Source organism: Entelurus aequoreus, linkage group LG02, assembly GCF_033978785.1.
Source record: "Entelurus aequoreus isolate RoL-2023_Sb linkage group LG02, RoL_Eaeq_v1.1, whole genome shotgun sequence".
NCBI lineage: Eukaryota > Metazoa > Chordata > Actinopteri > Syngnathiformes > Syngnathidae > Entelurus > Entelurus aequoreus.
In genome coordinates this window covers 63,141,317-63,155,395 of record NC_084732.1, presented here as the reverse complement: position 1 = coordinate 63,155,395, position 14,079 = coordinate 63,141,317, and the positions used below count along the sequence as shown (strand labels likewise).

General features: G+C 38.4%; 1 protein-coding gene across 1 annotated transcript in view; it reads right to left on the bottom strand.

Moving 5' to 3' along the window:
* adamtsl5 (ADAMTS like 5) overlaps positions 1–13,085 on the bottom strand; it is a 118,446-nt gene extending 105,361 nt beyond the window's left edge. Inside the window, exon 1 of the mRNA XM_062030492.1 lies at positions 12,626–13,085. Within this exon, the coding sequence (XP_061886476.1) occupies positions 12,626–12,648 (23 nt within the window). The 5' untranslated portion in view covers positions 12,649–13,085. The remainder of the gene's footprint in view (positions 1–12,625) is intronic.
* Between the last annotated feature and the right edge of the window lie 994 nt (positions 13,086–14,079).

The following is a 14,079-nucleotide window of genomic DNA, read 5'->3' as shown; positions in this document are numbered from 1 at the left end:
TGTCAACAATGTGTAGGTGGGGATGACCTCGACAAGAGATGTTGTGGATCGGTGGAGGGAATACTTCAAATACTTCCTCAATCTCACCTACATGTCTTCTTATGAGGAAGCAGTGCCTGGAGAATCTGTGGTGGTCTCTCACATTTCTGGAGCTCCAGATAGTTAAAAAGCTCCTCGTTGAGATCCGCCCAGAGTTCATTAAGGCTCTAGATTTTGTCGGGGTGTCTGGGTTGACGAGACTCTGCAACATTGCGTGGATATCGGGGGCGTTGCCTCTGGATTGGCAGAACGGGGTGGTGGTTCCTCTCTTTAAGAAGGGTAATCGCAGGGCGTGCTCCAATTATCGTGGGATCACACTCCTCAGCCTTCCTGGTAAAGTCTATCCATGTGTACTGTAGAGGAGGCTATGCCGGATAGTCGGACCTCAGATTCAGGAGGAGCACTGTGGTTTTCGTCCTGGTCTTGGAACTGTGGACCAGCTCTATACTCTCGGCAGGGTCCTTGAGGGTGCATGGGAGTTTGCCCAAGTCTATATGTGCTTTGTGGACTTGGAGAAGGCATTCGACCGTGTCCCTCGGTATGTCCTGTGGCAAGTGCTCAGAGAGTATGGGGTATCTGCATACCTGATTGTAGTGGTCTGCTCCCATTATAATCAGTGTCAGAGCTTGGTTTGCATTGCCGGCAGGAAGTCGGACACATTTTCAGTGAGGGTTGGACGAGGCCAGGGCCGCCCTTTGTCAAAGATTCTGTTCATAACATTCAGAGATAGAAATTCAAGGCGCAGTCGGGATGTTGAGGACCGGGGATCCCGTTTGATGGGTGCAGGTTAGATATCTGCTTTTTGCAGATGATGTGGTCCTGCTGGCTTCACCTGGCCAAGATCTTCAGCTCTCACTAGAAAGGTAAGCAACAGAGTATGAAGTGACTGGGATGAAAATAAGTACCTCCAAGTCCAAGTCGATGGTTCTCACCCGGAAAAGGGTGCAGTGCCATCTTCGGGTTAGGGAGAAGGTCTTGCCCCAGGTGAGGAGTTCAAGTACCTCTAAGTCTTGTTCACAAGTAAGGGAAGAGTGAATCGTGAGATCGACTGGCGGATCGGTGCGGGGTCTGCAGTGATGCGGATCCTGTATCGATCCATCAGGGTGAAGAAGGAGCTGAGCCCGAAAGTAAACCTCTCAATTTACCGGTCAATCTACATTCCTACCCTCACCTATAGTAATGAGCTTTGGGTTTTGACAGAAAGGACAAGATCACGGGTACAAGCGGCCGAATTAGTTTCCTCCGTCGGGTGGCGTGGCTCTCTCTTAGAGATAGGGTGAGAGTCTCTATGATTTGGGAGGAGCTCAGAGTAAAACCGCTGCTCCTCCGCATCCAGAGGAGCCAGATGAGGTGGTTAGGGCATCTGGTCAGGATGCCCCATGGATGCCCTCCTGGGGAAGTTTTTAGTCTCCCAGCTGGCCCGGGAATTCCTCGGGATCCCCCGGGAGGAGCTAGACGAAGTGGCTGGGGAGAGGGAAGTCTGGGCTTCTCTGCTTAGGCTGCTGCCCCCGCAACGGGACCTCGGATAAGCGGAAGAAGATGGATGGATGGGTGGATATTTCTGACGGGCGTTGTGGCATCCTCCTCTGTTCAGTGGTCCTAGAACGCACCATAAAAACACCTCGGTCTCGTATTACTCTGAATATACAACAGTCCCTCTGTTTTAAGAGAGCACACTTAGTTGCTCAGACAGTAATGTGTATAAGTAAGTTTAGAATGGGGTATGACGTTTCTTAATACGGAAAGACGTTAATGTCTCTTGTTTTTATGTTAGCATTTAAGCTAGCAAGCTGGTGCCAGTCGGTCCATGAGTTTATCAAAGTGCAGTTATAAATCTCGGTTTTTCGATAATTTTAATTTCAAACAGTAATACTAATCGTTGGGGGTTTTGATCATTATCACCGTTTATCGTTACATCCCTATAACACACATTGTAAAAGACCTCATAATTATTCAAAAATAAATACAGTGAAAATCAATTGGGTTGATGCCTCTTGGTTTGGCTGACTCATGTCGACATATGCGATTCAACATAATGAAATGGGATCGGCTTGAAAGAGTTCCACTCAATTTGTTTTCATACTGTACCTCCTCCATCGCCCTATACTACACATTCAAAGTAAGTAGGTAAGTTGTCTTTGCAATTTTATGTTTTACATGTATAAAACATAAAAATTGCGAATCAAATTGCAATCGCAATTTTGGAGGGAAACATCGCAATTAGGTTTTTCCTCAAAATCGTGCAGCTCTATACTACAATGGCATATTAGCACAAAAACCGTGGGGATAATTTTTTTTACCATATGTGGAGATATCTGCTGTCATCACCAATTGGAAAAAAACCTCACAAATTGGGCAAATTCCAAACAGCTTGTTTGGAGTAAGTATGAAGGAAGGCAATATTGTTTTATATATATTTCTGCCATGCTTCCATGGTTTGATTTAAATTTTCAGGACTTATGCATATCCCTAATACACAAAAACAGTTCAGTTCAGTTAATTTATTTATTTTATTCATAAAAAATCAAACAAAGGAATAAAATTAAAATAAATCAATCAACATAACATTACAGTAAAATATTAATGAAATGGAACAGAAAGAAGTTAAATACGTATAATATCTGCCCCGTATTTTCACAAAGTACCAATAGGTAAGAAAAGTTGGTTTTGCTTAATACAATGCAGGTCCCATTTAAGTTTCCGCAGTGACATATGAGACTCCTGTTTAAAAGAGTAAGAAAAGGAATAAGTATTCCATACAGGACTCATCTTGACCTTTGACCCCCACCCCACTTGAGATGGAGCTGCGACACAGTCAGTGTTTGTGAAAGCCCGGTGGAGGGTCCAATTGTTATAAGTAGCATGCCACTGAATAGACTGACACAACCTTTAGCAGATGTTCAGTCTTTGGACCCTGCACTTAGCTCTGACCCCTCTGGGACTATGAATGAAGCGACAACCAACTGTGGTCGTACTCATGAACTAAACTGCTTTCGCTGCTAACGGAAGCTCTTTGTGCTTCAGCAGCTGCACCCTCTGAAGTCCTTGTTGAACATTTTAAAGATAGCTCCCCTGTGTGTGGCTTTGTCACTTTGCTTTGACTTTTTAGATCGATCAAGTCTCTGCTGGCGTACGATAGCCAAATACTCTTAGCTCTTCGACCCACTGTCGAACGTGTAATCATGGTGGACAGAAGGTAGGTTCACTTTTACCGAGCCGTGGCAATCAGCTGGTGAAAGTGGTTGTCTTGTTGTGTTTCGACTAGAGCTGCACCAAATGATAATTTATTGAACCAGTTCATCTATCGATTATTTTCTTTTACACATTTTATGAATGAATATCCAAAAACTCACCAACAAATGTTCTCGTATGTAGAAAAAACTAGAAAATTATTTAAAATGAACATTTAAAACCAAAACTTAAATTAAACACAGAGACGTTTTACTTCCTCCACCATGCTGAAGAATCACCATTGATGCCATCTTTCTAAGTGCGCGTGCATATAGGGTTGTTTTGATTTTATGCTGTCAGTTCTAATACCGATCATCCATAAGTGAGATCATCCATCCATCCATCCATTTTCTTCCCCTTATCCGAGGCCGGGTCACGGGGGCAGCAGCCTAAGCAGAGAAGCCCAGACTTCCCTCTCCCCAGCCACTTCGTCCAGCTCCTCCCGGGGGATCCCGAGGAATTCCCAGGCCAGCCGGGAGACATAGTCATCCCAACGTGTCCTGGGTCTTCCCCGTGGCCTCCTGCCGGACGGGCCTTAAACACCTCCCTAGGCAGGCGTTCGGGTGGCATCCTGAGCAGATGATACTGAAATGTATTTTTTAATTTTTTTAATCTTTTTAGTTGTGAATATATGGGGAACACTACTTTATGTTTAAAATAAAATAGCACAGAGCACCCTCCACCATATGTCTCCCATGAATTATTATCTAACTTAAAAACAATACAGAAACAAACAGCTCTCAGCTGTAAATCTAATTGTCTCTGATTTCAGACTGATATTGAACATAATCCCTCTTTCAAGTGAAGCATTTCACACGTCTATGTTTAGCAGACAAGAGCATGACATTAATCTCATCTCAACAATGAGCTTTACTTGAGAGTGACAGTAACAACTTTGTAGCTATGTTGAGAAGGTGTCCACAACAAGCAAAGCAAGTAATATAACCAGTTAACAATCACAACTACACATTTGTTGTACCTGAAATCCTATACTGTATGTAGATAACAAAGCAGAACATTTTCAAATAGTGTCCATCAAATAGGCTACAATGCACCATATTTCAGTGGGCTGTGAAATATGTAAGAAGCATGCTAACTATGCTAAAACACTAAAATAAACCTGCTTCAAAGGAGACCCACTAACATGCATTGGCCTAAAGCAGTAAACACTTATCTGGCCGAACCTTGAAACAATCTATTATCTAGGTTAATGTGCAGGAGTGAACCAAGTCTAGTACTTTTTTCAGGACAACAGATCCATGAAATGATAACATGGGTGAGTTCAGAGAGAGGTGTTGACAAACTAACGATGCAAGTCTCTAAAGGACTTTGGGCTGTGAGGAAGTTTTTTTTTACATTTTTCCTCATAAGGATATTACACAAAGATTCATTATTTTAACTTAAACCTGCTTAATTAGTCCTGCTTATTTCAACAACCCTTCCATTTTGAACAACTCATCAAGTCCTAGTCAACCGTATTCTTCTGTTCACAAAAAAGTCAACATAAATGTTGCACCGCTAGTGTCGACTAAAATGTGAGCGCCAAAGGGTTCATTTCTATGAAAAATCTTACCATTTATACTGACATGTGTTGTTAACTTCCTCGTTATCACTAAGCAGTGTGAAACAACAACACCTGCATTACTTCTATCTAATTATATAGCATTAAAACATGCACACGGGGAATTTCTGTTCAGTGCAAAATAAGCTTCACAACTAAGGCCGCACAAATAATCGTTTTTAAATCATAATCTGATCATTAATAATACAATCTTCTTAAAAAGCTAATTGTTGAATTAATTTTCCACTCTATTATGTCTTGTGTCTACCCAAGCTACTTGAGACTAGGGCTGCAACAACTAATCGATTAAATCGATTAAAATCGATTATAAAAATAGTTGGCGATTAATTTAGTCATCGATTCGTTGGATCTATGCTATGCGCATGCGCAGAGGCAATTTTTTATTTTTATTTATTTATTTTTTAATAAACCTTTATTTATAAACTGCAACATGTACAAACAGCTGATAAACAATAATCAAAATAAGTATGGTGCCAGTATGCTGGATTTTTTTCAATAAAATACTGGAAAGGATAGAAATGTAGTTTGTCTCTTTTATCCGATTATTAATCGATTAATCGAAGTAATTAATCGTTAGTTGCAGCCCTACTTGAGACCCTTCTTCCAGCGAGAGTTTTCCATTTATTTGTAGCCACAAATATAATATACCCAGTCCCAACTTCGATTTTGGCACTTCGGGTTCATCCTCGCTCATAAACAAATTATAATGATGCTGTGGTAGTGTGCGCCATAACTCCACCCTATGCACACCTGCTTTGCCAGACAACACGCGTCACAAGGGTTCTTTTGGGCCAATTTTGCGACTTTTGACAAGGAAAGACGTGCATTAAAAGTGAAAGCGTGTTGTGCATTTATTCGGATTCAATTACAAGCGGTAACAGAAGGCGAAATATTCGCCTCATTAGCGGAGATCTTTCGCAAGCCTTGAAAGCAAGCAAACAACTGCATGCTAAACGTGCAGAATGTTAGGTTTGTTACTTGTTTCAATAACGCAGGCTCAGCCGCTTTCACCAACACACGGACTCTTACTTACTACGCTGCAGTATTACTCGCTCGTATCTCCACTAGTGCTTCCGGTTTCGCTCCACCGCTAGACCTCTGGGTAATGTAGCTACTCTTCAAGTAACGACAGAAGAAACCTCCAGAAGATAAAGACCTTTATCACTTCCATAAGTGCTAAGAACTTGAAGAGACATGATTCCATCGTTTGGCAACACTTATGAAATAATAAGTACACCAGTGGTGTTTAAAGGCCCACTGAAATGAATTTTTTTTATTTAAACGGGGATAGCAGATCCATTCTATGTGTCATACTTGATCATTTCGCGATATTGCCATATTTTTGCTGAAAGGATTTAGTAGAGAACATCGACGATAAAGTTCGCAACTTTTGATCGCTGATAAAAAAAAAAGCCTTGCCTGTACCGGAAGTAGCGTGACGTCACAGGCTGAAGGGCTCCTCATATTTCCCCATTGTTTACAATGCAGCGAGAGCGATTCGGACCGAGAAAGCGACGATTACCCCATTAATTTGAGCGAGGATGAAAGATTTGTGGATGAGGGACGTGAGAGTGAAGGACTAGAGTGCAGTGCAGGACGTATCTTTTTTCGCTCTGACCGTAACTTAGGTACAAGGGTTCATTGGATTCCACACTTTCTCCTTTTTCTATTGTGGATCACGGATTTGTATTTTAAACCACCTCGGATACTATATCCTCTTGAAAATGAGAGTCGAGAACGCAAAATGGACATTCACAGTGACTTTTATCTCCACGACAATACATCGGCGAAGCTCTTTAGCTACGGAGCTAACATGATAGCATCGTGCTTAAATGCAGATAGAAACAAAATAAATAAACCCCTGACTGGAAGGATAGACAGAAAATCAACAATACTATTAAACCATGGACCTGTAAATACACGGTTAATGCTTTCCAGCTTGGCGAACTTAACAATGCTGTTGCTAACGACACCATTGAAGCTAACTTAGCAACGGGACCTCACAGAGCTATGATAAAAACATTAGCGCTCCACCTACGCCAGCCAGCCCTCATCTGCTCATCAACACCCGTGCTCACCTGCGTTCCAGCGATCGACGGAAGGACGAAGGACTTCACCCGATCATCCGTGCGGTCGGCGGCTAGCGTCGGATAGCGCGTCTGCTATCCAAGTCAAAGTCCTCCTGGTTGTGTTGCTACAGCCAGCCGCTAATACACCGATCCCACCTACAACTTTTTTCTTTGCAGTCTTCATTGTTCATTAAACAAATTGCAAAAGATTCACCAACACCGATGTCCAGAATACTGTGGAATTTTAAGATGAAAACAGAGCTTTTTTGTATTGGATTCAATGGTGTCCGAATATTTCCGTTTAACTATTGACGTCACGCGCATACGTCATCATTCATATACGTTTTCAACCGGAAGTTTAGCGGGAAATTTAAAATTGCACTGTATAAGTTAAGCCGGCCGTATTGGCATGTGTTGCAATGTTAAGATTTCATCATTGATATATAAACTATCAGACTGCGTGGTCGGTAGTAGTGGGTTTCAGTAGGCCTTTAAATTTGGCTCTGCATGGGCCATTTGTGGAACACAGCTTTTTTATTGACCGTATGGCACATTGTAGAAATGAAATAAACAAAAAAAATATATACAAAATTGAAAAGTTGAGCAAAAAGGCATAACGTAATGAAAAAAAGCAGAAATGTTTATACAAATAATGAAAAAATCCCTCTGTTTTGTAGTTTTTACCAAAAAATTTAGAAAATCGAGTTTTCAGAGAAAATAATAAATCCTTGGTCTGCCTCAGAATATATAAGGGAACTTAGCTATTGCTATAGTTAGAGCATAATCAGACTCCATATATATATTTTTTTAAAACAATAAGCAATCAAATCTTGTAAGGACACTTTTGCAAATATTGCAACTTATAGCAGCAGAAAAGGACATCATCGCATGTAATAACCAAATTAGAGTTCCTACAGTATTTATAAACTATACAGTAGGTTCATTGTTACATTGTAAATTAAGTTCAAGTGTTCCTAAACACACATTTATCCACAGAATCAACCGATCAGAGATGTTCTCTGTGCCATAGCCTGTGTGAACAAATCACATTGACAGTGTCATGTCCATCTGACAGACATGTGGCACGTCACAAATGAAGCACCTTAAAGGCTGACATATTCTTGTCTTTTGTTTCCACAAACACAGCGAGGCAAAGGCAGATTTAAGGTCATGATGCTGAGACACAGATTAACAATAAATAGAGTTTGTATGCACAGTTGTAGCTGTGGATTTGAGCCAGTGTTTGTGTAAATGAAAAATATGCATGCTAGTTTTAGCAGGTGACATTTAGGAGACAAAAGCTGTGGGGCTGTATACGTGCTCAATTTAAAACGATATTGGATAGAAATGACAGAAATTCGGCCTACGATAGAGATTTTTATTTTATCGCCGAATCGCCATAAATTGAATATTGAGAGCAATAAGCTCCAACATGTTGAAGAAGTGGTTAGCTAGTAAAGTAAAGTACAGTATGTCAATACATGCTGAGACTTCTTCTACCTCCATGTAGGAATGTAACGATAAGAACATTGCATATGATGGTTATTGTGACCAAAATTATCATGGTTACCAATATTATCGTTCAGCTAGAATTTTACTGGACGATATATTGAACAACAAATTATTGCCAATAAACTATTTTATTGCCAATGATATTTTGAGACCAAATTAACCACTGACGTAATGGTAATACATAATAATATTGAAAGTATACCCTTTCAAATGCAATAAACTTTTATTTCTCATAAACAGTAGTTTAACATTGCGAAAGGAATGTCAACTTTTAAATATCGAAGTAAGATAAAACAAACAAATAATACAAATAAAATATACTCTGTCAGAAAAATGTTGCATTTAAATAAAAATCACAACCAAAAGCAATAAAATAGGTTCTGTCTCTGTTAAGCAGGTGGTGGAGGACCCTCAATTATACACAACCAAAACAATGAGCCTTATTATTTGTATTTGTGTGTTGAAATATGTTTATATTCTTCCATATTCATTTGTAAACATTTTAAAATGTTTTTTTAATAAATGCAAATCGGGTGATCAGTTCTTTTCACTTACGGTTTATATGACATGCGAGTTTACTTCCTGTTGTCTGTTTCAATGTGAAACTTTGGAGTATATATTGAATACTTTGTGCAAAGACAGCACAGCCTTTAAGTTCAATGTGAATACTGTATCTTAGTTGTTTAGACAGTTATGTGTTCATACAAGTTTAGATTGGGATATGACATTTCTTAATGGGAAAATACATTCATGTTGCTTGTTTTCATGTTAACATTTAAGCTAGCTAGCAAGCTAATGCTAGTTCTTCCATAATTTTATCAACGTGTGGTTATGGATCACGGTTTTTGTATCATTTTTTTTAATACGGTTTCAGTGACCGTTGGGAGTTTTACAGCAGTGATGATTATTACCGTTTATGTGCATGTAGTACAAAAGCCAACAGCTGCTAAAACTTATGTAAAAGAGGGAGAGCTTTTCATTTATCGTTCGGACTTATCAAATATCGGCCTTAGCCTAATTATTGTATAATGTGGTCAAAAATTACTTATACGCACATTAAAATCTTTTCACCAAGTTATTTTTTAAATAACTAAATACATTGACACACTTTCAGAAAACCTATTTTGCATGTTTTATGTTTCTTATGCTTCACTAGTGTGTTGGTCTTCTGGTTTGATTTACTAAAGGTTTGCATGTACCAAAACATGTGCAAACTTGATAGCACACGCAAAGCTGATCTATTATATGTTAGGTGAGCGGAATACCCATTTTGCGTCTCTTTTCTTCATTAGTATACAGAATATATGCTGATCATCGAAACGCTCACAAAACTGGGAGGAGAAGATACCAATATATTATACAGCACGTGCAATGTGATTTATCAACACTCATCACCATTTTGCGAGGCACTAATTTACGTTATATTAAGCACTTTTGAAAAGTATGTGCAAAGTGACACACACTCGGTGCTCCCGCAGCAAAAACACAGACGATTGACAGATGTGTGTGTCAACATTTTTGCATGGTCTGTCAGAAGTAAAAAAAAATAGATGTATTGTTTATTCAGCAACATCCTTTTTGAATTTTACAGCTGCATGCTGGGTGACTGATTAAAAAACAATTCTATTGATGCGCAAATTAGTGTGCAAAAAAAAAACTAGTACACACCTTTCTCATTTCAAATCACACCTGCAGTGAATTGTGCGCATAAGAGTTCCACCCTGGTATCCTCCCACTAATGCTCTCACAATCATTCATGAATATGGTAATGTTTTAAAAGAAGGGAATATCCAATATCAAATGTTGTGCTGCAAATCATATATTTTGGTCTTTTGGCCTAAAATAAAAATACATTTTCACTGTGAAAGAATAAGGAGACGGAGCAGAAGAGATCAGGGTTGCCTACTTAGCGACTTTGTTGCTATATCCAGCGTAGATTCAGACTGCTCACTATTAGTCAATTTCACAGCGTTAATGACCATGACATTCACATGTGTCATGATCAATTATGCAAATTATACAGTGTCATTAAAAAAAAAGTTCAAGTAAACAATACGAGTACATAAGTTGAATATAAATACAATTTGAATTGTATATAAAATAAGTCAAATAAGTAAAAAGATGAAAGTTTTTTGGAAATATTGGAGTAAAAACAATGTGACAGAAATGTATAATTAATAATCAAATGCTGCATATAGATTAAGATTAAAGGATCAATAAATAGAATATAGGTGCATCTATAAAATATAAATATCTTTCAAAAGTTTATTAATTTCAGTATTTCAATTTTAAAAAATCAAACTCTTATTCTCAGAGGGAAATATATCAAAAACGTATTTCCTAATGATTTGGATAATTAATGAATTCATCCATACAAAAAAAGGCAACTTTGGTATCTCATAAAATTTAAAAAAACTACAGGTTTATGCCTCACCAGCAAATAAAATGCTAACATTTCCTAAGCCATTACCATTGAACGTGATGTCATTTTGCACTGGTATGTTGTGACCTGTGGAGTAACTTACAACTGGAAGAGTTTAAATTGAAAAACAAACCCTGAGCCTTGAATTGGTCTATCATAATTTTACCCCTCTTCTAATTTACTGACATGCATATGTTTATTGCTTGATAAATGTATACAGTAACTAAAAAATCCTATATAAATTATACAGCTTATGTATTTATGCATTATTAAATTTGTTATTAATAATCATTTAAAAAAAGGAATACATTATTTAAATATAAATGCATTTTCTGGTAATGTGGCAGCACTTTATATTGTCAATCAATTCAATCCAACCCATTTTTTACACAGCACAATTAAAATAAACTATAAAAATTTCACAAAGTGCTGCACAGTAGTTATAACACACATTTAAAAGCAGGATAAAAATAAGGACAGTTAAGTGTAAGAAACATTCAACTAAAAATTAATAAATCCATAAAATAAAATAGAATCACACAACTCTCATGCTGGTTTATAAGCCAATCAGGATGCTTTTTAACCCAGCCCTGTCCTCTTTTTGGATCATTGTTTGACTTTTGTGCTTACATTTTTAAGGCTTCTTTGTGTTGTAGCGCAGTGGTTCTCAAATGGAGGTACGCGTACCCCTGGGGGTACTTGAAGGTATGCCAAGGGGTATGTGAGATTTTTTTAAAAATGTCTGTCAAAAAGAACTGTGAAAAGAAATGCAACAATGCAATATTCAGTGTTGACAGCTAGATTTTTTGTGGACATGTTCCATAAATACTGATGTTAAAGATTTATTTTTTTGTGAAGAAATGTTTAGAATTAAGTTCATGAATCCAGATGGATCTCTATTACAATCCCCAAAGAGGGCACTTTAAGTTGATGATTACTTCTATGTGTAGAAATCTTTATTTATAATTGAATCACTTGTTTATTTTTCAACACGTTTTTAGTTATTTTTATATCTTTTTTCCAAATAGTTCAAGAAAGACCACAACAAGTGAGCAATATTTTGCAATGTTATACAATTTAATAAATCAGAAACTGATGACATAGTGCTGTATTTTACTTCTTTATCTCTTTTTTTCAACCAAACATACTTTGCTCTGATTAGGGGGTGTTTGAATTAAAAAAATGTTCACAGGGGGTACATCACTGAAAAAAGGTTGAGAATCACTGTTGTAGCGGAACGTGCATAGCCTTTCCTGTGCTTCATGATGCACCATTTCTTTATATTTGTTAATAGATACATTGTACCTGCACTTTACCTGCCGTCTCTGCATCCTGAGGTCACTACAAACAATGCAACACAACAACCATAACTATTAATTTTAAAAACACATAAAAAAGTGGCAGACAAGTGTAAGCAGAAACGCTGACGCTAATACCACAAAGCCGACATGCAAGCTGATTTGTTTTGTTTTAAAACACCCCTGACTTAAAAGCACAGGAAATGTGACATTTCGGCCACAACATGCAATGATTTTAATTTTTAGGGACAAAACATAGAAAGGGGGAGCAAAGTCAACTGTGCCAGGAATGTATCACCTCTTCCTTCACTGCACTGCAAAAGTGTTGCAGCTCCTTGCAAGTATAAGAGAAGTCAAGGTAAATATTTGGCCATACTGTCCCTTGAAATGTCCAATTAACAGTCCAATTAGCAAACAGTAATGGAGGACCATCTTCATTCCAAGTCATGTACAAGCAGTGAACAGGTCTTACCTGGCCGAGGAGGATGAGTACATGGCGGGGGACACTTCTGAAACAAGTCAGGTGCACTTTGGTTCCGCTTTCATGGCGTCCAACGGCGCGGCTCGGGCGCACTTTGCATCCCAGCTGACAGCGTCCACAGTCGGACGTCAGAGCCTCCCATGGCCGCCTCCCGTCTTCTGCCCTGACTTCATCCAAAACTTATTAAAAAAATTTAAAAAAACGACTTTGTACACTTTCAGCTGTCACAAACAGATCGCCTTCAACAACTAACGACACGTTTTAGGCGCGCAAATACATACAAAGTCGACTAGCAAAGAACCGCATTAAAATGAGATAAATATATTAGTCTCCCTCTAGGTTGAAACAAAATTAAATATACATTTTGTCTGTTTTCTCAGGTCTCAGTCCAATACAAGTCCAATACAAGTCCAACGTCCTCCACGAACACACACAAGCAACACTCAGACTTCAACAAAGTCAAGGAGTCTCTCTCTCTCTCTCTCTCTCTCTCTCTCTCTCTCTCTCTCTCTCTCTCGCTCATTCTCTCTCTCTCTCTCTCTCTCTCTCTCTCTCTCTCTCTCTCTCTCTCTCTCTCTCTCTCTCTCTCTCTCTCCACCTGAGCTGCATTCCTGCTCTCCACCAATCACAGCTCAGAGGTGTAACAATAACTCCCTGGGCTCCAAATGGACACACATACAAACATTACTTTACAATAATAGTCTTTATTGGGCTGTTGCTATTTATTATTTAGTACTCGGGTTATCTATCGATCAGGTTGTTTGATTAATCGAGTAATCGGATAAAACACACTTTATAGTCTCAATGCCTATTTCAGAGCTGAAACACTGTTATGCTTGCGAAAACCTTCATTTTGTGTTTCTATTAAATTCACATAATCGATATCAATCAAATTGCGCTTTTAACATGTGTGTACTAATTCTTTTTTTTTTTTAGTTTCGCTGTTAGCCGCCACACAGATCAGGGCACCTGCACACCGCTGCTCTAATGTGTGCTCTATTGCAGCAGCCGTGCGGGAACTATGTCCACACATTTAAAGTTCCGGGCACTCCATGCTGTCTGGATTTTAAAAATGTTATTAGTTACACACTAGTGTAATATTTTGGTACCGGTACTGGTACCAAAATGTATTTTGATCCTTTTTGGTACTTTTCGATACTTTTCTAAATAAAGGGGACCACAAAAAATTGCATTATTGGCTTTAATTTCACAAAAAAATCTTACGGTACATTAAACATATGTTTCTTATTGCAGGTTTGTCCTTAAATAAAATATCAAACATACAAGACAACTTGTCTTTTAGTAGAAAGTAAGCAAATAAAGGCTCCTAATTTAGCTGCTGACATATGCAGTTACATGTTGTGTCATTTTCCACTCTATTATTTTGTTAAAATTATTAAGGACAAGTGCCAGAAAATGAATTATTAATCTACTTGTTCATTTAC